This window comes from Canis lupus, chromosome 6 (assembly GCF_048164855.1).
Source record: "Canis lupus baileyi chromosome 6, mCanLup2.hap1, whole genome shotgun sequence".
In the NCBI taxonomy this organism is placed as follows: Eukaryota; Metazoa; Chordata; class Mammalia; order Carnivora; family Canidae; genus Canis; species Canis lupus.
The window spans coordinates 56896518-56920923 of record NC_132843.1 but is presented as its reverse complement, the minus strand read 5'-3'; the positions used below and the strand labels follow the sequence as shown (position 1 = coordinate 56920923).

At 37.9% G+C, this 24406-nt stretch overlaps 1 protein-coding gene across 9 annotated transcripts in view; it reads right to left on the bottom strand.

Moving 5' to 3' along the window:
• RABGAP1L (RAB GTPase activating protein 1 like) overlaps positions 1-24406 on the bottom strand; it is a 728064-nt gene that overhangs the window by 133195 nt on the left and 570463 nt on the right. For 8 of the 9 annotated variants that reach the window (XM_072830698.1, XM_072830693.1, XM_072830691.1 and 5 more), the window contains one exon: positions 20032-20160. The exons of the other annotated variant lie outside the window; for it this stretch is intronic. In XM_072830698.1, the coding sequence (XP_072686799.1) occupies positions 20032-20160 (129 nt within the window). The remainder of the gene's footprint in view (positions 1-20031; positions 20161-24406) is intronic. 9 annotated transcript variants of the gene reach the window in all.

Sequence of the window (24406 nt, the reverse complement as noted above, 5' to 3'; positions counted from 1 at the left end):
AAATTTTCATTATAAATTCAACTATACAAAGATATTTTAAAGTTTCTTCATTTATATCAAATAGTGGTACTGTCTCTACTTGGATTTCTTATTTGTCAAACTGAATATTTCCAAAACTCTATATTCCTGAAACCAAATATGTGATCTTCCCCTCCATCTTTACTCTGGAAATGTCTTTGTCATTTTAGAAAAAGACCTCTGGACAGCCAATTATTCAGGCCAGATCCTGGGAAATAACCCTTTTGAGCTTCCTCCAAAATCTCCATCCAATTTATCAACAGGTTTTACTTTCAAAGTATATCTTGGATTCCTTATTTTCTTTCAATTTCCCCTAATCCAAGTCAATCCACTTGTCACCTGGATTACTGCCATAGTTTAATCTCTACCTCTACCTTTAAAGCAGCTCCCTACTTATACATTTTCTTAATCTGTTCTTTCTCACATAAGTCCGATAATCTTTTGAAAATCCTTCAAAAGATTTTTATGGTACTCACAATAAAACCCCAAAGAAAGGCTTTGAGGCCCTGCAAAAATCTGGTCCCTGGCTTCATCTCCAACCTCATTTGGAGCAAATACATGCCAGCATGTATTTTGCTCAATCTATACCAGCCTTTCAGTTCCTTGAAAAGGGCAAATGCCTTTCTGCCTAAGAGCTTTATCACTAGTATTTCCCCTGCCCAGGAAACAAACAAACAAACAAACAAACAAAAAACCACAAAAAAATAACACAAAAAACTTTTTTAAAACCATAATGTCTATTTTCTTTTTATCATGAAATAGATTTTCATATAAAAGAATACATTGATGCATCTGACTCCCATTTAGTCAAGTATCAAGGCCAAGACAGGCAATTAACCCAACTCTTTCACTCTGGAAAGAAGAGGTATAGGGAGAGGATGATGGGTTTTCCCCCTAGTCCCCCTATCAACAGAGAAGCTTTTGTCTTCTGCATGAGGCCTGTTAAAGCCCAATATCTAGGCTGCCAGGGATTGGCGAATGCCTAAAGAACAAAATATAAGTTTAGAATTTGCTATTATCTGAAGATTCCAGTTTTCACATTAATTTCTCGTTCCTAAAGTTTTTTCTTATTTTTCCATTAACTCAGCTACACATTAAAAAATATATTTGAATTATTTTATCCAGAAGTTTTAGATGTTCTGTATCAGAAGGTTTTTTTTTTTTTAAGATTTATTTATTTATTCACGATAGACACAGAGAGAGAAAGAGAGGCAGAGACACAGGCAGAGGGAGAAGCAGGCTCCATGCAGGGAGCCCAATGTGGGACTCGATCCCAGGTCTCCAGGATCACGCCCTGGGCCAAAGGCAGGTGCTAAACCGCTGCGTCACCCAGGGATCCCTCTCTCTCTCTCTCTTTTTTTTTTAAGATTTTATTTATTCATGAGAGACACACAAAGAGAAAGAGGCAGAGACCCAGGCAGAGGGAGAAGCAGGCTCCACGCAGGGAGTGCAACGTGGGACTCGATCTCGGGTCTCCAGGATCAGACCCTGGGCTGAGGGCGGCGCTAAACCACTGAGCCAGCCGAGCTGCCTTCCCTCTCTGTTATTTTATTTTTCTTTCCCTTCCCCTGTGTTCATGTTGTTTCTTAAATTCCACATATGAGTGAAATCATTATGGTGTGTGTCTTTCTCTGACTTATGTCGCTTAGTGTAATATACTCTAATTCCATCCACATTGTTGCAAATGGCAAGATTTCATTCTTTTGATGGCCCGATACGGGACCCGTTCTTGGGACTCCAGGATCACGCCCTGGGCCAAAGGCAGGCGCCAAACTGCTGAGGCACCCAGGGATCCCTGTATCAGAAGGGTTTAAACTGACATCTGGTCTGCTATTTTGCCAGAAACAAAAGATCTTCTATGGCATATTTTACTAGTCCTCTTCAGCTGGCTAGCTCCTATTAAGCTTTTAGAGCTTCAGCTCAAAATGTCGCTTCCTCTGAAAAATTTTCCTTGATCCTCATTCCCCATTCCAAATTAGCTTCTTACTATTTTCTCTCTTGTAACAAACTTCTCTTTCCCTTTGTAACCTTTACTGCAATTTTTGATTATATGTTATTTTGTGTCATCTGCCCCTTTCCATCATCTTGTAAGCTCCAGGAGGACTGGAATCTTGTCTGATGTGATTATTACTGAATAAAATGCCTAGTTGGATACTAGGACACATTAGGTGTCCTACCCAACAAACCTAAGCAAAAGAATGAATAGATGCAATTTAATGTAATCATATTGAGTCAGAGTAGTCTTAAACCTGTAAGTGACTGATAAATATGGGCAATATTTATCAACTTATAAATATTGATTGCCTTCAAAAACTAGTGGTATAGTAAAAGATTAATACAAAAAATAGTATAAGAGAGGTAGTAAAGTACAGACTCCAGAACCAGGCTGCCTGGATTCAGATTTTGGCTTAGTTGCTTATTAGCCAAGTGGCCCCTGTTATAGACTTAAACGTTTTGTGTCTGCTTTCTACTTTATACAATCAGGTCAATAGGGTATTTCATTATGTTAAAATAACGAGTAAGTGATAAATATGCCAGGCATCTATGGAAGCAAGATATAATTGTTGTGGCTGTCGTCATTATGAATTTAATATTAACCAGTGGTGCCTTCACACAAAAGTGACAAGTTTTATAGAATCAGAAGGGAGAAACACACAAGAACAGCAAGCTGTAGAAGGCACTTGGGCTACAAATGCATGAGCAAGAGGGAGGAGTACACAGAGACATCCATGAGGGAGACAAGGAGGAACTGGCTGAATGAGTGCCCACTGCCAGCCCACAGACATTATTGACACAGCGGTGAGGAGAGGAGAGCCTGGGATGGGCCTGCCATCTCTTTTTGCAACATGCTCATAGCAGTTAGCTCACATGATCCATCACCAACTCTCTGTGGGGAGGATGTCTTTGGATCTGATTTTGGGCTCAAATTATCAAAAATATGTGTGAATATCAGCCAAAGATTAAGATTGCAAGATTAACTTCTGCTCCTTTTGAGAGTAGCACATATCTCTGGGCATTAAAGGCAAATTCTGTCTAATGCAGCAGTTTTCCCAACAAATGCAATACTCTACTCATGGATCCTATTTTTCAAAAAACAAAATACTAGATCTTTCCCATTTTTTTTTTTTTGGTCTTTTTTCCAATTGCATTTTCTCTAAATACTGAAAATATATTACACAATTATCTTCTTTTGCATCCATTCTCTGCCCCCTACCCCCTAGATCCTGGATCCATTAAAAAATAAAATCATTAGAATATGGATCTTATGATATTATGCTGACTATAGGTCTGATTATTTTATAAGAAACTTTTATTACCCTTTTCTTTAGATATAAACTAGTTCTTTTTAGTCATCCTGAGACCACCATCTACCCATGACCCTCCATGAAAAATTTACATTAAGATGAGTTTAACTACATTACCCATATTAAGAGTCTAAAGTTGTATCTGTTGGGATAAAATAACTACAGCTGAACCCTGAGATAAATTAGAACAAAAATAGAATTAACTAGGTCCAAGGAGTTTACTGCCTCTGTTTTCTTCCAGGAATTTTAAGGTTTCAGTCTTATGTTCAAGTCTTTAATCAATTTTGAGTTAATCTTTGTGTATAGTATAAGACAGTGGTGGATTTTCATTCTTTTGCATGCAGTTGTACAGTCTTCTTATCACCATTTATTGAAGAGATTGTCCTTTCTTGTAGTTTTCAATATATAGGTCTTTCACCTCCTTGGTTAAATTTATTCCAGGATATTTTATTCTTTTTGATGCAATTATAAGTGAGATTGTTTTACTTTTTTTTAAAGATTTTTTATTTATTTCTTCATGAGAGACACAAAGAGAGAGAAGGCAGACACATAGGCAGAGGGAGAAGTAGGCTCCATGCAGGGAGTCCAATGTGGGACTTGATCCTAGGGCTCCGGGATCACGCCCTGGGCCGAAGGCAGGTACCCAAACACTGAGCCACCCAGGTGTCCCGAAATTGTTTTCTTAAATTCTCTTTTTGATAATTCATTATTAATGTGTAGAACCACACATATTTGTGTGAATTGCTTTTTTATATTGCAACTTTACTGAATTTATTAGTTTTAAGTTTTTGACAGTCTTTAAGTTTTTCTATATATAATATCATGTCATCTAGAAACACTGACAGTTTTACATCTCCTTTCCGGTTTGGATGCCTTTTATTTCTTTTTTTCTTGCTTAACTGCTCTGACTAAGACTTCTAATACTATGTTGGATGAAAGAGGCAAGAATGGGTATCCTTGCCTTATTCCTGATTTTAGAGGAAATGCCTTTAGCCTTTCACCATTGAGTATGCAATAATGTAAGAACACTTAAAAATTTTAAAACTTCCTCTGAACTCCCTGCTGAATGATGAAATCAGTATCACAGGCTGGATTTTGAGTTTCTTTTGTATTATTTTTTATTGGAGTTCGATTTGCCAACATACGGTATAACACCCAGTGCTCATCCCATCAAGTGCCTCCCTCAGTGCCCATCACCCAGTCACCCCATCTCCCTGCCCACCTCCCCTTCCACTACCCCTTGTCTGTTTCCCAGAATGGATTTTCTTTGTAATCAGAGTATCCCTACTTAAGTTTTATTAACCTTTTATAACCAACTTTTGCTTCTGCTTTACTCACTTTTATTGTGGAAACAAGTTTTTTTAAATTGAAAATATAACATCAGCTCATAATTTTAAAAGGATATTATTAAATAAAAATTATTACTAAATATTCCTAAATATTATTAAAATGTCAAGGTAGTATCCTTTCCACACCAAATTCTCAGAAATGAAGTTAATTTTTTTTTAAAGATTTTACTTATTTATTCATGAGAGTCACAGAGAAAGAGAGAAGCAGAGACATAGGCAGAGGGAGAAGCAGGCTCCATGCAGGGAGCCTGATGTGGTACTCAATCCCCAAATGGCGGGATCACGCCCTGAGCCAAAGGCAGACGCTCAACCACTGTGCCACCCAGGCATCCCTATAATTAATTTATATATATATGTAACATAAATTTACCATGTGCATGTGTGGTAGATTGTTAGAGGACTGGTTCCCAATCAATTATGTTCCCTGGTATCCACTTTCCATGGGTAGTCTCCTCTAACATTGACTCTCCATGTGATTTGTTTCAGTCAACATAACCTGACAAATATGACACAAATAGAAGTTTCATTTATGCTTGTGCATAATACCGTGAAGAAGCCAATGAGAAAACATATGGAAAGAGAGATCCTACCCTTAGATGTCCCACCTGCTGAATGCTTTCACATTAATTAATCCAGAGATAACAGTAGAAGAAACACCTAGCAAACTCACAGAATCATGAGAAGTCTTGTTATAAAACAGTAAGTTTTGGGATTGTCTGTTACGCAGCAATAGATAAATGACACAATGTGTAAGTATAAATATGCAGATCTACTATTGACATTCCTTGGATTTAGTTTATGAAGAATAAAATAAAATTGGTAATTATGAAACACATGAAGAAAATACAAAATATGATTACAATTTCATACATAAATAAGGAACACCTTGCCATTTGAGATCAATATTAGCAGTCTTGATTATAAACTATTAATTTGACATTTTTCCCTGTTTAAAAAGGCTGTGGCATACACATACTAGCCTCAGTTCTTTCAAATAGTTATTTTTATTATAGACAACTAATAAATTAATGCAAATGAGACTAGATGAAACTCAAAAAAATTTTATTTTTTTCCTTTAAAAAAAAGATTACTTATTTGAGAGAGCAAGAGATTGTTCCTGCATTGAGCAGGAGGGGTAGAGGCAGAGGGAGAGAGAATCTTAAGCAGACTCCATGCTGAGTGCAGAGCTCAACATGGGGCTCAATCTCATGACCCTAAGATTATGATCTGAGTCAAAACCAAGAGTCAGATGCCCAACCAACTGTACCACCCAGGTGCTCCAAAACCTTTAGTATTCTAAAAATCATTTAATTATGATCTGGAAAATCTAATAGTTGAAGATATGAGAGGGCACCTGGTTACCAGAGCATCAAAGAAAAAAACTGACCTTCTATCCAAGTCTTAAAGGTCTACAAGGGTAGAAGATTCACAAAGTCATATTTCTTGATTCCTGTGGTTTATATAGTATGATAAACACCTTCTGAAAAAAAAGATTTTATTTAGAGACAGAGACAAAGTACAAGCAGAGGTAGGGGCAGAGGGAGAAGGAAAATCTCAAGCAGACTCCATGCAGAGCATGGAGTCCAGGTGGAGCTCGATCTCATGACCTCGAGATCCTGACCTGAGCTGAAATCAAGAGTCAGATGCTTAACCTACTGAGCCACCCAGGTGCCCCAGACACACACCTACCTACCTACCTTCCTTCCTTCCTTCCTTTTTAAGATTTTATTTATTTGAGAGAGAGAGAGAGAGAGAGAGAGAGGAGAGAGGAAGGGCAGAGGGAGTGGGACAAGCAGACTCCTGCACTGAGAGTGGGGCTCAATGTAGGGCTCTATCCCATGACTCTGAGATCATGACCTGAGCTGGAACCAAGAGTCCAACACTCAACCAACTAAGCTATATCCAGGAACTCAGACACCTTTCTTAAAAGCAAAATTCAGACCAATAAACTCAGCTATTTCATTTTTCTGTAGGAAGAAACCTGGAATACTATTCAGTGTAATACATGAGAATTTTTCTGTTTATTTCCAGTATTTTCAAAGAAGATTTAAAGACCAATATTCTTCATCTTAAATGAACAGGATTTGCTAACTAAATAACTATTTAACGAGGGACTTCTTTGACTCAGCTAGGCCTTCTTTGATCCTAGCATAGGCTAGGCATTGGATCAGACATAAGGCATCTAGAGAAGAGCAAGGTAGAGTCAAGGCCTTGAGGATCTCACAATAAGAGAAAATGATTCAAAATGAATATAGTGATAATGGCTAACATTTTTTGTATACTAACTATGCACAGCATTGTGCTAAATTTCTTACACGGTTGACCCTTAAGCAATGCAGGGGGTTAGAGGCACTGATCCCCACCGCCACCACGGAGTCAAAAATCCACATGTAACTTTTGGCTTTTCCCAAACTTAACTACTAATAGCCAACTGTTGACTTGGAAATTTCATCAGTAACACAGAGGTGGACCAACTCATACTGATCACCTCTATGTTGTATAGGATACATGTGACATAGAATGTCACATGTAACATATGCTGTATTCTTACAATAAAGTAAGCTAGAGCAAAAGAGAGTTATTAAGAAAATCTTAAGGAAGAGAAAATATTATCTACAGTACGGCAAAAAAAAAATCCACGTATAAGTAGATCCACGCAGTTCAAATCTGTGTTGTTCAAGGGTCAAGTGTATATATTATCCCACTTAATCCTCACAGTAATCCTATTACATAGATAATATTATCCTTATTTTACAGGACAGCTGAGGTATAGGGAGTATAAGTAACTTGCCAGAGATCACAGAGGTAATACATAGAGAAGTCAAGATTTGAACTCCAACAACATGGCTTCAGAAAAACCACAGTCTAAACTACATAGCATTTCTCTAGTGAAGGAATGACCAGAGTTAGAATAAATAACAGCCTAGGCTCTCAGAGGAGGTGATGTCTCATCTGGGTCTTAAAGGGTAAAAAGGGTTTGCTTAATCCCATAACTGCAAGAGGAATTGATAAATAATTTAGCAGTGAGTCACACATATGCTTGGCTTTAATAATTCTTATAAGATCCTCATGCAGTATGTATTAGCCTCATTCATGATAAGAAGACTACTCAAGGAGATTGAGTAAATTTCTCAGGATCACTCAGTAAAACTGGAGTCAGAATTCAAAACTAGACTTGTCTGCTTCGAAAGCCCCTGCCTTTTCCAGGCACTCCACAGAGGGAAACGATTCCAGGCGGAAGGGACAAGATGTGACAAGGCCAGGAAGGGGCATGGAATATTGGTGTGAAAGAAGGGGCTCTCTGCCAAGCTGAGGGGTGTGTGTGGGTTTATCCTGCAGGTAAAAGGGAGCCAACAGTGTTCTTTGAAGTGAGGAGCAACAAGAAGAAGCTGATTTTCCAGGCAGACAACTCTGGTGGTGGTAGTGAGTACAGAAAACTGGAGAAGACAAAAACTAAAGCCAGAGAGACCAGTTAGTTTGTGGTGACTGTAACAGTCCAGACCGGCAAAGTCAGGGCCTGAAACTATGAATTCTCAAAGGTCTAAGAAGCTACTGCTGTGCCAGACAATTTTCTTCACAATACTTCCCCCATAAGGCAATGTCTCCAATCTGTCTTCTTAAACAATGGCCATCTTAAGACTTGATGAAGTGTCTTAGAATAAAAAATTTTATGTGAATGATTTTAGAAAAGACACTAAGTTTCTATGTACTTTGTAGTATTCATATTCTGTTGTTGCTTAAAATATCCATTCTATTAGAATAGAATATAGACTTTCTTCTATCACTGGACACCCTGCTAAGATGTAACTTATTTACTTGCTCAACTGACTGCCTCTTTTTAGGAAAGGAAAAGAAACAGGGAGGTTGTGGTTTATATAGGATATGATACAATGTAAAGGTGGGACTATAAGGAAGTTAATGCAGTAAGACCATACCAGAACAAGTGTATACAACATAAATTAGAACTTCCCACAAGCTAACATGCATGTCAGAAGACATATCTGACCAACCAAGTGGGCTGATGGAAGTGGAGGGTGGAACTGTAAAATCTTTTCAATAATCTGAGATGTGAGGATAATACAGGAGAATGTGGGTGTGCTGACAAACATGGGAAAGTGTCATGTATTATCAGATGTTGGAGGCCACTTCAGGGTCACCAAAATGACCTTCAGAGTCATTCATGTTGAGAAGGAAGTATTTTCAGAGAAACTGGGAAGAAACTGGAATTTTGTTGACTGTGAAAAAGACATTATTAAAAAAAAAAAAAAAGACATTATTATGGGCTGAATTGTGGTGTCCCCCAAATTCCTATGTTGAAGTGCTAACTCCCAGTACTGGTATCCTTACGAGAAGAGAAGATTAGGACCCAAACAGCCCGAGGGATGACCATGCGAGGACACGTGAGAGGATGACCCACTGCAAGATGAGGAGAGAGGCCTCAGGAGAAACCAAACCTGCCGCCCCCGATCTTGGATTTCTTGCCTCCAAACAGTGAGAAAATAAACTTCTGCTGCTTAAGCCACACAGCCTGTGGGGTTTCACAACGGCAGCCCTAGCAATTACCACAGACATGACACTGCGGCCTGACATGAAAGCCGGAAAATATGTAGTCTATTTAGCAACCAATCCAGTAAGAAACTCCAGCATGAAGCAAGAGCCAGGGGGAAGTACAGCAATCCTGAGGGCAAGGGAGAAGGGAGGATAGGCCAGGCATGGAAAGGGAAGGAATGCAACACTGCATACAACAAACACACCAGTAGAGGTGCTGAACCCGTGCCACACTGGGTGCCATAGCTTCTCACTGGAACCACCTATCACTGAGCTTTACCATTTACCACCTCCTCATGTGGTTTGTACTCCAAGATCGTCTCACAGAATGAGAACAACAATAGCAGCAGCAACAGAAGAAGTAGTCAACGAGTATAAATAATGGTGTCTCGAAGAGACCATGTGGGCTGCATAGTGTAGTCACTGGGGTGGGACAGGGTGCACGCCTGGAGCGTCCTCCGATACTCTGGACTAAAGCAAGTGTTCCCTCTCTCATGGGTGGGAGTGATAAAAAATCCCCTGGCCAGAGGGACTGACAATGAGGAAGTATTTCACATTTAATCACAACTATCAGCTATAGCAAAGAATATAATTTTCCCCTCAGCAGTCTGGTTGCCTGTAAGTGGAGCTTCAGAAAGCGTGACAACAGTTGGAGACATGTGAATAATAACACTTAACATTTTTCACTATCTTTTTTGGGTTGCTATTCTCATTTACGTGTTACTTCCACCACCTTATAAGAATTTTTTTGCCAGGAGCTAAAGAAAAGGGGAGAAAAAGGCATAATAGTAAAAGAAGTAGGTCTTCCAGAGCATTAATTCGGTCAGGTTAGTTGCCAGCTAAATGCTAAATGGGTCCATGTGTTGGTGAAGCAAGAATATAATAACTAAGTAAATACAATGTAATTTTACCTTATACCTCCCAGAGTAAAGGCACTGGCATCTTTTTTTTTTCTTTTTTTAAGATGTAAATTCAATTAATTAACATATAATGTGCTACTCATTTCAGAAGTAGAGGTCAGTGATTCATCATTCTTACAGAGGCACTGGCATCTGAAACAGCTGTGGTTGAAAGGTTTTGAACACTAAGCCCCCAGGATCCAATGGCCCAGCTATCTTGACCTATCTTAAACACCTCCAACATTTAAATTTATTTTTATTGTCACCTTAAAAAAATTGAATTATTTCTTGTTGTGAGCAGCAACAAGGGCACAAAACACCATATATATTTTCTTGTCTATATCAGATTCCCACACACAAACTGTGAAGCACACTTTAAATATAATCTTAATATGTATTCAAAAAGGGATCCCTGGGTGGCACAGCGGTTTGGCGCCTACCTTTGGCCCCGGGCGATCCTGGAGACCCGGGATCGAGTCCCACATTGGGCTCCCGGTGCATGGAGCCTGCTTCTCCCTCTGCCTGTGTCTCTGGCTCTCTCTCTCTCTCTATCATAAATAACTAAAAAAAAAAAAAAAAAAAGTTAAAAAAAAAAGAGGGGGGTGCCTGGGTGGCTCCATTGTTTAAGTGTCCAACTCTTGATCTCTGCTCAGGTCATGACCTCAGGGTCATGAGATGGAGCCCTGTGTGTCAGCTCTGCACAGGGAGTGAAGTCCTGCTTAAAATTCTCTGCCCTTCGCCTTGTGCGTGCATGCTCTTTCTCTCTCTCAAACACACACACACACACACACACACACACACACACAAAACTAGGAAAGGTAGATCTCAGTGTAAGTAGTTGTGGGAAAATTATCTATTACCAATGTTTCCAAAAAGTCAGGATGGATTTTAACTTTATTTGCCAACACAGATAAATACAAATTGTAGCAGACAGAAAGGGCAAAGCACTGCAGAAAGGTATATAAAGTATGAAAACTCCCATTTAAAAGCATAACCATTAATCTTACTAAGTCTTTGGAAGATTGCTGAGAGTGAATTAGTTGCAGGGGAGAAAAAGATACTTAAGGTCTGAAGGAAAAGAAACTGCTAGTTGAAATAGCAGTTTTGAAGTATTCTTTTTTTGTTGTTAATTCTATGTGGAAAGCTCTGCATGAGGCCACTGTACGAAGTCTGGAATGCACATAAGGGCATAATGCTTTATTCCTATGATTTATTGTTTCCCTTAGTAAAAAGAGAGAAACCCATAGAAAAATCAATTTTTATATCCATTTATCTTATTTTTCTTTGGTGTAGGATGACCTAATGATTTATACAGATTAGCTCATGATACAATACCCACGTTCACCCATGAGGCTAATTTTTAAATATCTATATGGCTTTCTCCTTAATAAACTGAAAGAAAATGATTGGCAGACATAGGGATAACGGTAGAATAAAATGGCAGAAGTAAATAAAGGGGACAAATGTATTCCAGCTGATTAGTAACAGCCAGAAAAGCTGAATTTTCTAAACATGGAGGGTGCCTGATGCCTGGGCTCTGGGAGCTATGGCCCATTTTCTCCACCTGTTATCAACTGTTTCAGAGTGCGTCCAACATTTACATGTTCCCTGCTCATTCCCACAGTATACAATTGTGAGAAGCAAGATCCAATTGCATTAATTTGGGGGAAAAACAAAACAATGCCCCAAATCTGCATCGCAGTGAGGATTACAAATATTAACAGAAGCCTCAAAGGAGGGGCACCTGGGTGACTCACTCTAGTTAAGCATCAACCTCTTGATTTCAGCTCAGGTCATGATCTCAGGGTCATGAGATTGAGCCCCAAGTCGGGCTCCATGCTCAGTGCAGAGTCTGCTTGGGATTCTCTCTCCCTCTGCCTATCTCATGCATGTTCCCACATGCACCACACTCTCTCTTTCACATTAAATAAATAAATAAAATCTTTAAAAAAGAAGCCTCAAAGGAAAAAAGAGGTAAATGTTTTCATATAGAAACTGCCTCGTTATTACTTTGTTATTTATCACATCTCTGTAGCCTATAACATAACACTTCCCCAGCAGAAGATTATGACCCTTTAAACCAAATATTCCCAATGGTGGTGGTCAACATAGAAGTCTTTATAGGAAAGGAACACTAAGTGTGGTTCCATTAAAAATGACCCCTTTTGGGATGCCTGGGTGGCTCAGCAGTTGGGCGTCTGCCTTTGGCTCAGGGCATGATCCCCGAGACCCAGGATCAAGTCCCACATCAGGCTCCCCTAAGGGAGCCTGGTTCTCCCTCTGCCTATGTCTCTGCCTCTCTCTTTCTGTGTTTTTATAAATAAATAAAATCTTTAAAAAAATGAACTCTTTCCATAGTGCGTGTAAGGGCACACATTTTAGATCCATGGAGTTGACAGAAGTTTCTATGTGGCCTCATTGCTAATTCAAAGAAAGCCCTTGTTTGGGAGATTTTGTTCTTGTTTACACACAGCAACAAAAGTCAGAAATAAATAGCAAACAGCATGAAGAAACTAGACGTAAATTGCTTTTAATATAAATGTTCTTTACAGTTTTGCTCTAGTATGAAAATTATTTTTCAAACAGTTAAATTCAAATCCATAGTTACACATGTGGAGGTCTTAAAGGGAAAAAATGTTATATTTCTAGACAAACAAATTTACTATATTCCATTACAAACATGATTTGTGGTTGGCTAGATCAAATTATATCAATCCACTCTGGGAAAGTAGATAATTGTCCATCTCGGTAAAAGGGTAACTGAGGGGAGTAGAGCTTAGAATTTTCTGAGGCAAGCAGTTACCACAGTAATCCCTTTGTCATGGGTGGCTACTTCTCCTGCGTGGGGGAGGAAGGCAATTTTAATGTGTGAGGAATACACCAGGGCAGAACTTTGTTTTTAGCCACGATGGGCCCTCCTCATTTCTCTTGCTCCTGTTGCCTCTCCCATCTCTGTTTATTCTGCCTCAATGCATTTCAAATGTCTCTGATCACAGGAAGACGGGAGAGAGGGCAGCACTGTTGCTAAGAAGGGAGGCAGGTCAGAGGAGCTGCCCATAGATGGCAAAATAGCGATTGGCATGGCTCTGCTGCCATTAATTAACCTGAGCTAACAACTGAAAACCTTTAAGTCCAAGTCAGCATCATCCTCCAGTGTCACTAAACTGTCTTTCAAATAGAAGAGTTTTTGGAGGAAAGGAAATCTCATAATTTCAGGGAGCATATCTACCTTATATTCCCTGGGCCTAGCACAGTGCCAGGAATATAGTAGGTACTCAATGAAGAAACTGATTCATTGAAGTTTTTTAGCATTTAAAGACCCGTCTCAACCTCACGTCTTCTTATCTCTCTTGTACTTATTCTCTGGCTTGCTGGCTGTCTCTTCCATCCCCCATCTTCTTTGCATTCTAACCTTTTTAGAAGAGTAGTTTTATCTTTCTTTCTCCATTTCCTCCCCTCCTATTTATTCCTTGAATCATTGGAGTTTATGCTTCATCACTCCACTGAAACTGCTCTCACTAAGGCCATTAAGGACATCTTTATCATTAACTATTGCACAATGTCTGCTTTTCACTCCTCATTACCTTATATGACCTTTAAGCATTCCTGACATTTATTCAACTTCTTCCTTCTTGAAAACAAATATCCTTTCCCTTAGTGGTCACACTTCACTTCTCTTCTGGGTTTCTTCCTGCCTTCTCGGTCTCACCAGCTTCTACTTCTCAGCCCATTTTTTACATGTTAATGTACCTATCTTTAACACTTCTCTCTGCTCCCTTAGGAGAATTCACCCACTCTCATGGTTTTGATATTGATGACATCCAAATACCTACTTTCAGCTCAGATCTTACTTCCATATCCACCTACTTCCTTGGTATTTCTATATATTTGGATATGAGATTGTGGATATACACTGCAAACTTAACATGTCCAACACATCACTCATTATCTTCCATCCTTGTAATTTGTTCTCCTTTGTTTGTTCCTTTGCAGTGTGATTACTATCATGTTGCCTATGTAAGAATTCTGGATGTCATCCCTGGCTCTCTTTCCCTGTCCTAATGCTCAGATTTACTAAGATCTGTTGATTCTATCTCTTGAATATCTTTGGAATCTGTTGATATCTCTCTAGTCCATAATAGATAGTCTGGTCACTTCTCACCTGGATTACTGTAACCATCCCTGAATTGGTCTGTCACCAATATCTAATCTTACCCCTTTCAACCCATCCTCCACACAGCAGCTAGAAAGACCTTTCTAAAAACAAACAGCTGATTATTTCTGCCTCCTAGTTAAAAACCCCACAGTGCTTCCCATTGCTCCCAGGATAAACTCCAAATTGCTTACCATGGCTTACATGGCTCTGCACCAGTGTCTGGCTCCTGCTTACTTTGTCTTGTTTCTATTTACTCTCCTAATTCCCTATTGTCTAGTCATCAACTGTGATTAGGGCTTGGACAATGCCACATTTTCTTACCTCTGGGCATATCCCCCTGCCTAAGATACTCCTTAACTCCTGCTAACCCTTCAGGTCTCATCTTAACTCTTACTTCCTCTCAGAAGTTCTCTTGCATAGTTTCTGGCACCCCAAAGGCACTTAATAAATGAACTTCCTTTCCTAGCTACCTTTAGTTTAACATCAAATTTTGAAGTTTTAATTTTGCTCAAATTATTTCACTAATAAAATCAAATGAAATAGGTTGATTTCTATTTTTAAATATTCTCTTATGAAGATCTACCAACAGAATATTTTGAGCGATGTGATGAACTTTGCTACTAATGAGATGCATCACAAATGTGGAATTTGGAACAGTATTCTAAATAAAAATGAACCGGAAAAAAAAGAAAGAGGGAGGAAGGGAAGGAGGGAGGAAGGGCAAGATGCAATGAAGACAGGCAGGAAGGGAGGGAAGGGAAGGAGGGAGAGAGAGAGAGAAAGACAGAGAAGGAAGGAAGGAAGGAAGGAAGGAAGGAAGGAAGGAAGGAAGGAAGGACGGATGGACAAGACCTGCTTCCCAGGGTTTGGAAAATGATTTTCAGGAAAACTTTACATGTCCATAGAACTAAGGTATACACAGTACTCTAAGTCCAACTGCAGGTGTTTTACTCCTCTAGTTTATCCTTTTGTTCTTATCAGAGCAATGCCAGCGAAATGAATTCCATTATAATTAAAAGACTCAAATTTTTAATATTTCATCATCTATATATACATAGCATTGAATCATGGAGAGACATGAAATACTGAATTAAATCATATATGATGTCTAATATCTTACATTTTGACCAACAAGAATGGTAATTTTATCAATTCAACCTAATACAATATAAATGATGTTGAACAAAATTATGTAGAAAAACAGACAGATCAAGAATAATTATAAAGGTTATATGTATAAGCACTTGAATATCTATAGATATCCCACCCATAAATGCTTATGCTTTATAGAAATATCAATCAGAAAAAAATTTTTTGAGCTACTGAATCTAATGAAAGCTATAGATTCTTTTACCAGGAAAATCAAAATGCTCATATGCTTGTGTTATAAAATTCAAATTTCTACTGATTTAGAGTCCATGAAGCCAAGATTCAAGTTTAAGAAGGTCTACAGCAGTGGAATTTTTAACTATAAGTAACAATTGAATAATGATATTCAAGAAAACCTGAGGAAGTATATGATATTCACGTATTAAAGCAAGCAAATGACTTTTCAAATCAAATCTAATGGGTCAGCCTATTTCTGATTTTACCCTGGCTGAAGTCATAAATACAGGGAGATATCAGAAAAATTTTAAATTATGTTAGTTAAATCAGAAAAAATAAACACAAAGACATTTTTGAAATTTAATATTATACCGGTTTTAGAAGAATAAAGTTTATTACTTTTAATAGAATTCCTTTTTTTTTTTTTTAGAATTCTATCTTTAATCTCAAGGCTGTAGATAAGAAATTGTGAGTGCAACTGTTTTGCCTAGGCCATACCTGGAGTCACCTTTGTCTGTGAATGCTTTGCCTAACACATAGCTTTGGTCTATAAATCCATCGTTTCCTAAAATTTGCAGTTGCCCACATATTATGCTATAATGACGGCATGCCAACTCACATCTTTACCACACCCCTACTTCCTTTATTCATTGCTACACCTAAAACTCCACAACTTCTCACAAGTTGCAGCATATCAGAATGGGGAAGGGGGAGGTGATGTGAATGGTATGATAGGCCTCTGAACAGCAAGCTTTTGTGAAATTGATTTACTGAGTTATGACTATCTTTCTGGTTTGCAAATTTTTCTTGAAGAAGTTTAAATGACACAGAATACACACACACGTACTTATATATCTGAAGAAATACCCTTATAAGTACGTGTGTGTGTGTGTGTATGTGTGTGTGTGTGTCTGTCTTTGGTCAGGGTTTTGATGTAAAATCTATTTTAAGATGTAAGTCTGTTTAAAAACCACTTTAAACCTTTAAGATGGAAACCTATACTGCAGTTCCAGCACGATCCTTGGATGTTATAGAACTTCTGTCTTCCTTCTCTGAGTTTTACCTCATATCTGCCTCATAATCACATTATAAATTAAAGTACTATCCTGTGATATAAAATCAATATATGAAAAAAAAAAAAATAAAAAATAAAATAAAATCAATATATGAAACTCTGTTGTACTTCTATACATGCATAGAAGTATCTCTTTCTATCATAAAGAGAAATTATTCTATGTTCATGGATTAGAATTAATAATTGTTAAAATGTCCATACACCCAAAGCAATCTACAGATTTGATGCAATCCCTATCATGATTCCAATGGCATCTTCCACAGAAATGGAACAAACAATTTTAAAATTTATATAGAACCATAAAAGATACCAAGTACCCAAAGCAATCTTTAGAAAGAAGACCAAAGCTGGAAGCATCATCCTCTCTGACTTCAACTGTATTACAAATGCAAAGCAATCAAAACAATATGGTAGGAGCATAAAAAAAGACACACAGATCAATGGAACGCAACAGAGAAGCCAGCAGAAAAAGAGAAATACCATGTGATCTCACTTATATGCAGAATCTAAAAGAACTAAACAAAAATACCAAGTTCAAGGATACAGAGAACAGACTGATTGCCTGAGACAGATGGTAGGAGTGGGCAAAATGGGTGAAGGAGGTCAAAAGGTACAAATTTCATTATAAAATAATGACATTATTCATTATAAAAATAAATAAGTCATGGGGATATACTATACAGCATGGTGACTGTAGTTAATAATACTACACTGTATTGTCTGTTTGAAAGTAGCTAGGAGAATGATCTTGAAAGTTCTTATGAGAAGAAAGAAAATATTTTGTTAAGTATGTATGGTGACAGAAGTTAACTGAACTTATTGCAGTGATCATTTCACAATTTTGCAACTGATATTAATATAACGTTATGTCATTTATACCTTAATAAAGATGATGTCCTGTGAGAACTATTTCATATATCTAAGAAAATGTTACTTTCCTTATATAATGCAAAAGCAAAAAACAAAGCTGAAAACAAGACCTAAAAACAAAATCTAATAATCCATTATTACTTAAAATAAAAACTCAAAAAAAATAAAATAACAACTCATGTCTATCTACTCATGTTCACATAAATCATTCTGGTTGCACATGTTCATTCCATAAACAGTCCACTCATACCACATTTTGAACTTACTTTCCAACATTTTAAGTTTCTGCATCTGTCAGGTCCCATGTTTCTGGTTTGACAATTGATTGTTAATTGCCTCCATCCTTTGAGGAGCATTATAAATTATACTGGGAAAAAGTCTTTCCCTGCACATCTCACAATTCTGGATTGTTTGCCTGGGTTTTCCATTCTCTGTGATTGTCCACTGCTACCAAATTTCCCTTGAAGACATTTAACTTTCTATCTTACCTGTACCTCCTAACACTCATCTCATTCTTAGAAATAAATGTTTTATTTTTAACAGATTCCTATAGCACTGTTCGAGTTACAGTACTTTTCTCTGACAGCTCTGGAGAGACTGAAGCCTATCTTTCAAACACACCACCTACAAAATTCAATCAAAGCTACCATGACCACTGAAATGTATTTTCAAAGTCTACAGACAAATGTGGCTCAAGCTTATTCATTTGGCCCACCTAAATTAAAATAATCAGTCTGGAAGGCTTTACAAGTTTGCATTTCAGGATGAAGATTCAGAAGTCTGTTTTGCTTAATATCTTTGGAAAATGATTTTTTGAATATAGAATTCATTTGAAAGACAATTTATTTTTTCTGCCCAGTTATTTACTTTAAGCACTGAATTGTAATTTTGACATTTAGGATTTACTTTAACATAAGTTAAAATTAAAAACAAGAGTGTTACACAAAAAATGGTTAGAGTGGGTATGATGCTTAAAGAAGTCTGTGTCAAAGTATGTTTTAAATAATGAGCTTAATAATTCAATGGCAACTCTATCTTCTAATTGCCTAATCCAAAATCTATGGAGTCATCTTGACTCCTTATTTCCTCTCATACTCATGTGTAATATATCGTGAAATCCTTTTGGTTCTCTTTCAAAATATACTCAGGTTCCAACCACCTCCATCTCCATCTTATCTCATTATTATCACTCTGGTAAACTCTATCATTATTTCTCAACAGGATTACTGCAAAAACCCCATCTCTTCTCTCTACTTCCACCCTTACCTTCCTGTAGTCTGTTCCCAACACAGTAAGCATTGTGATCCTCTAAAACCTCAAATAGATCATATCACTCTTCCACTCAAAACCCTGCAAGAACTACCCACTTCACTCAGAGCAAAGCCTGAATCCTTACAATGACCTACATTTTCTGGCTCCTTGTAAGTTCTCTAACTTCCTATTCCATTGCTCTCATTTTCATTCACTTCACTCTGAGTACACTTGCCTTTTTGCTGTTCTTCAAACCCACCAGGCATGAGCCAGCCTCAGGGCCTTTGAACTAGCTGTTGCCTCTGATGGAATGCTCTTCCTCTAGATATCTCCACAACTAACCCATCTTCTTCACCTCCTTAATGAGGTCTACCTACTCTGACTACCTAGAAACTACTGTAACCTTCCCTCTCCTCCCCAATTGGGTCTTGCTTCTCCTTTTTTCATACCTATTTGTCACCTTCTAGCATATTAAATATTTATTATGTTAGACATTTATTGTCTGTTCCCTTCTGCAAGAACATAAGGTCTGTAAGACATGGGATCTTTGTCTCTTTGTTCAGAAGGGAAATTTATACTTATGTCATAGTTAGGTAAGAAGATTCCCTATATATTCTAGAGGTATGGGAATTAACATCAGTATATTGGTTCCAAATCTTTAAAAAATGTGCTTTCTCATCTTGATACCATCAGTTTCTGGATAGAAATTTCCATATCAAATTACTTTATAAAACTTGTTTAGTTTTATTAGGCATATGATAAGGAACAATAATACATCCATGGCCATTTTGCAGATGTGGGGTAGGAATGGGCAGACCAAGACTCAAAGCTTTCCAAGTCCCTTAGAGAAAAGAAAGCACTGCCTAAGCAGGCTTTTCTTGCTTTGTCGTAAATAATCCTAAAACAGATGGCCAAAAGCTAAATACTAAGTCTGCTGCCATGGAAACCACTATCACAGCAGTCCATTCTAGAGCCCTACCTATAAGATAAATGTTTGTCTCCCTATTGTTAGTTACAATCTGAACCTACTAAAACTTTCACTCAAAGTCCTACTAGAAGGTATGATACACATACCAGCCTCACAAAAATTTCTGGGAGAGATTAGTTGATACACAATATCACCTTAAATACAGTCAAAATCCAGCAACATATAGAGAAAGGGTTTTACATAATTGGCCACATTCTCTCTGCATTCAAGTTCTGTCTGTATTATATATAAATCCATGTACCTTACCTTAATATTGCAAGCCTGCTCCATCAATCTTCTGGCATTTTCCTCCGCCCTGTATCTCTTTGGAAGCTGAACTCTGAAAAACTTTAAAGCACCTTCAAAATCAGCCTGCAGAAGATCTTCCTTTGAGGTCTGCAAAATAATCCCAAGAATCATCATTACATTTTAGCCTGCATTCAGGACAAATAATTTGAAAAAAAGAGTTTCTATTTTCCCAAATGCATGTTGGTAGCTAAGATCTAGCTTAGTTCCACAAGTTTTTCGGAAGAGATTTTTCTAACCTCTTTACCATAAGCTGAAATAAATCACCATAAATCCTAGATACAGTATAAGAATCAATTAAGAGGCTAACATATTTAATTTACATAACCTGAAGATTAGAATGACAGATCCCAGCAAAGTTAACCAAGTTACAGCTCTGAGGAAAGAAAAATGCCAGAAAAGCAAAAAATTTTAACTCTGGGTTTAATCTATGACTTTAGCTTGCTGGGTGGGTATTTTAAGGGTATTATTAGAACCCCAGTTGAAGCCACAATGTAATCAAAGCATATTAGAGTTACATAATGAACACCAAATAGGAATAGGGCTTTTCAACTAATGATAACAGTGGTTCAAAAAAGTAAGAAATGGATCCCCCCACCTTAAAGAATGCTATGAAAAAATAAATGAAGCAAATCACTTAACTAGTGAACAGCTGATGAAAACTACTGTTTGCAAAATTTACTTCTTCAAGAAATAACCACTTAGAAATAAATATATGCATGCATAGAAAAAAGAATGAAAGGAAATAAAAAGTTTCTCTGGATAGTGGGATCGTGGGGGGGGGTTCTCTTATATTTTGCTGCATTGTCTGCAGTAAAGATTGTGTAATAAGAAAGACAATGAGGGGCGCCTGGCTGGCTCAGTGGGGAGAGCTTGTGTGTCTTGATCTTGGGGTTGTGAGTTCAAGCCCCAGGTTGAGTGTGGAGCCTACTTAAAAAAAAAAAGAAAGAAAGAAAAGAAAGAAAAAGTATTTTAATCAACAAATATAAGCAGTTTTTGGCAAACACCATGATACAAATTACAGGTTAAGCAGACTGAGTACACAGAAGTAAGCCAAAGAAAAATGAGATATGTTTTTTAAGAGTCAGAAATTATCAAAAACTTCAGGAATAAAATGAAAAAACAAAACAAGCTAGGATGGCTAGAAATCATAGAACTATGTGCTAATTCAAAATATTACTTTATTTAAACTCAAATGTAGAGCTGATTAACCTTAAAAGGCTGTACTGAAAGAGTATAAGGAAGTCAGAGAAATTCCTGATCTTAACTGGCCTGAGTTGTCTTCACGACCCTGGTCCCCAAACTAGTGGACATGTCATCTTAGGTGAGTGCCTGCAGTAACCCACTAACTGGTCTCCCCGTTTCCACCTTTGCTCCCCACAGTATGCTCTCCTTATTGCAGTCAGGTGATACCCTTTCACATCATGTGGTTCTTCTGGGTAAAGCCCTTCAGTGGATCATACTGTGCTCAGAGTAAAATCCGAAACTGTTACCATTGCCCACAAGACCCTCACAATCTGGAGCCCCTGCCTGCCCCTCCAACCTCGTCTTGAACCACATCTCCTGCTGTTCCAAGCTCCAGGCACACTGGCCTTGTTTCTGTTTTTTGCACACATCGAGTTCATTCCTGGCTGAAGGCAGCTGCCCCTGCTGCCCCTTCTGCTGAGACAGTCTTCTCCCAAATCTTCATGAGCATAGCCACTTGTTGTCATTAAGATTTTAGCTCAAATGTAAGATCTGAGTGAGGGCTTTTCTGAGCACTTAAATTCTCCCCCACCCCCAGCCCATCAAGTCATTTTCCACCAACTCATTTTCCCGTTTTACATTTGTTTCCTCCTAAGGAAAGGGGCCTTGTCTATCTTGTCTGTTGCTGTATCCACAGTGACAAGGCTAATAACCAGAATATAGGAGGTACTCAATTAAAATTTACTGGATGAATTTTACTTTCATCTCCCCTCCCTTTTAAGCAGAAATATGTAAAATAAAAATAATGTATTAATTCATATGTCAGCATTTCCACAGGGGCACCAGGTTGCCTCAGCTTTAGATCCATAAATTAGTAATCAGAAAGTAGAGCTAGGCTAATAGCAGCAGTGGAAAAACAAGCCTCAGTATATCTCACACTGACTTCCTCCTCATGGATACTTAGACACGATGGTGATAAGTGGTAGAGAGAATGTATGGCATGGACAGAGTTCTATCAACTCACCTTAACTTAGTTGGAAAAGACAGTTATGAGAAACTTCAGCCTAAAAGAGGGCTTTTCTGCCCAAAATAGCAACTGCTGAATTACTGGGAAAGCATCCAGCTACCAGATATACCAGACAACTATATCCCCTATCTTCTTTTCTCACCTGTGATACTGGGTTTGATGATCAGCTCCCTACTAACTGTGGGGAAAACTCAAGACACCCTGCTTATGGAATTTGTGGGGAAGCAGGATGAGCAGCTATCCTCCCTACTCCAAAGCCTCTGAGGGCACCACTTCTATTTTCAACTAAGCTCTAGTGACTTGGTAACAGATGTCTCAAAATGGTGGTATAGTTCCTTGCCTGAAGGCAGTAGCATGATTGGTAGTCATGGTAATTAGCTAATTTTCTAATACTGCCCAAGGCCTGATTTCAAGTCTAGATTCTCAGTTCATGCAAAAGTAGAAAGGTAAAGATTAGAGATGAGGAATCATATAGCCTGTGACATGTGACCTGTGGTCAGTTCAGGAATAGCCACTTAAAAAAGATGCGGTTTGAAGGAGGCTATATGCTCAGGAGAGGTGCAGCAAGAAGCTCCCCACCTGGGTGGGGCTGAAGTTCAACCTGGGTTGGTCTCTGGAAACCAGAATTCAGAGTGCCCTGTGACTGTCCTTTCCAAGACACTGCTTGTGTTAATGATGCTTCAGATCCCATGGCCAACTCAGTTATGCCCTGTACGACAGGAGCTCTTAACAATCACAGAGCAGAAGGACTCAGGTAGACACACATGTGGAAACTGCATGTTATTTGATCCCCTAATTTCATACTTTAGAAAGTAGTTGGCGGGCAGCCCGGGTGGCTCAGTGGTTTAGCGCCGCCTTCAGCCCAGGGCCTGATCCTGGAGACATGAGATCGAGTCCCACATCGGGTGCCCTGCATGGAGCCTGCTTCTCCCTCTGCCTGTGCCTCTGCCTCTCTCTCTCTCTCATGAATAAATAAATAAAATCTTTAAAAAAAAAGTAGCTGGCAATTAAAGATACTTAAATAAGGCTGCAAAGGATGAAGTAAATTCATTCTGATCCCAACTTTAGCTAACTTGAGGTGTTGCCTATATCTCTACTGTTCTACCTCAATAAGGGAGTATCTTCAACCTCAAGTATTAGAGAAAGAAATAAGTCATATGTACACCTTGTGAACCCCAAAACAAACATAAGGGATGACAATTTGGAAAGTTGTCTCTGTGCTGTTTGAGTATCCTCAAGTACTGATATTTTAGTAGTTACAAATAATACCTGCTCTCACTGACATTTTTAATTACATAAAACAAGCAATCTTAAGAATTTATATTCCTGTCAATGGATTGAAATAAAGCTAATTTCATTGTGAATTAGAAAAAAATACACCAGAAGACAATGCCATGGGCCAAAAAAACATGCCAATAAGCAAAAAGTACATTAACAAAAACCTTGTTTGCCATTGGTCCAGAAGATAATCTACAGTCCTACCTTAATTCTGATGGGTTTTTTCCTCCAATTTTCTATCTTTAAAAGATTTCCATAGTCATTAAGTATCATTTCCATATACCTTTTTATGCCATAGTAGATCACAAATTTATAGGGATAACTCTCCATTTCTCATAACTGTATCTGAGAGGTTTATCTTCTACAATTGAGGGATAGATGCCTCTTGGTCTGCAAAAATCTGGATGCTTCACTAAGAATTTATCAGGAAGTTGTTGGGTTTTTTAAATATGTTGTAAAAATCATACTTTGTATATATATGTGTGTCTGCATTTCTACATAATGAGAGTTATACATTTTTTATTGATTACATATTCACTTTCTCCAAAATTGAAAATATTTTTTAAAAGCCTAAAAGATTTTACTACCCAGAGATAAACATAATTAACATTTTGTTACATTGCTTATCATTTTTTCCCTATCCCTACACACACATATTTAAGACAATTTGGATCAAAAAAAAAAAGAAAAAGAAAATTTGGATCATATTGTACATATCAGCTTGTTAAATATATATGCTTCACAACTATGAAGCATTAATATAATAGTATTAGTCCAAAATATATGTAGCAGTGCTTTCTATGAAACTAAAATATGACTTCACACAGTTTATTAATAAACTGACTA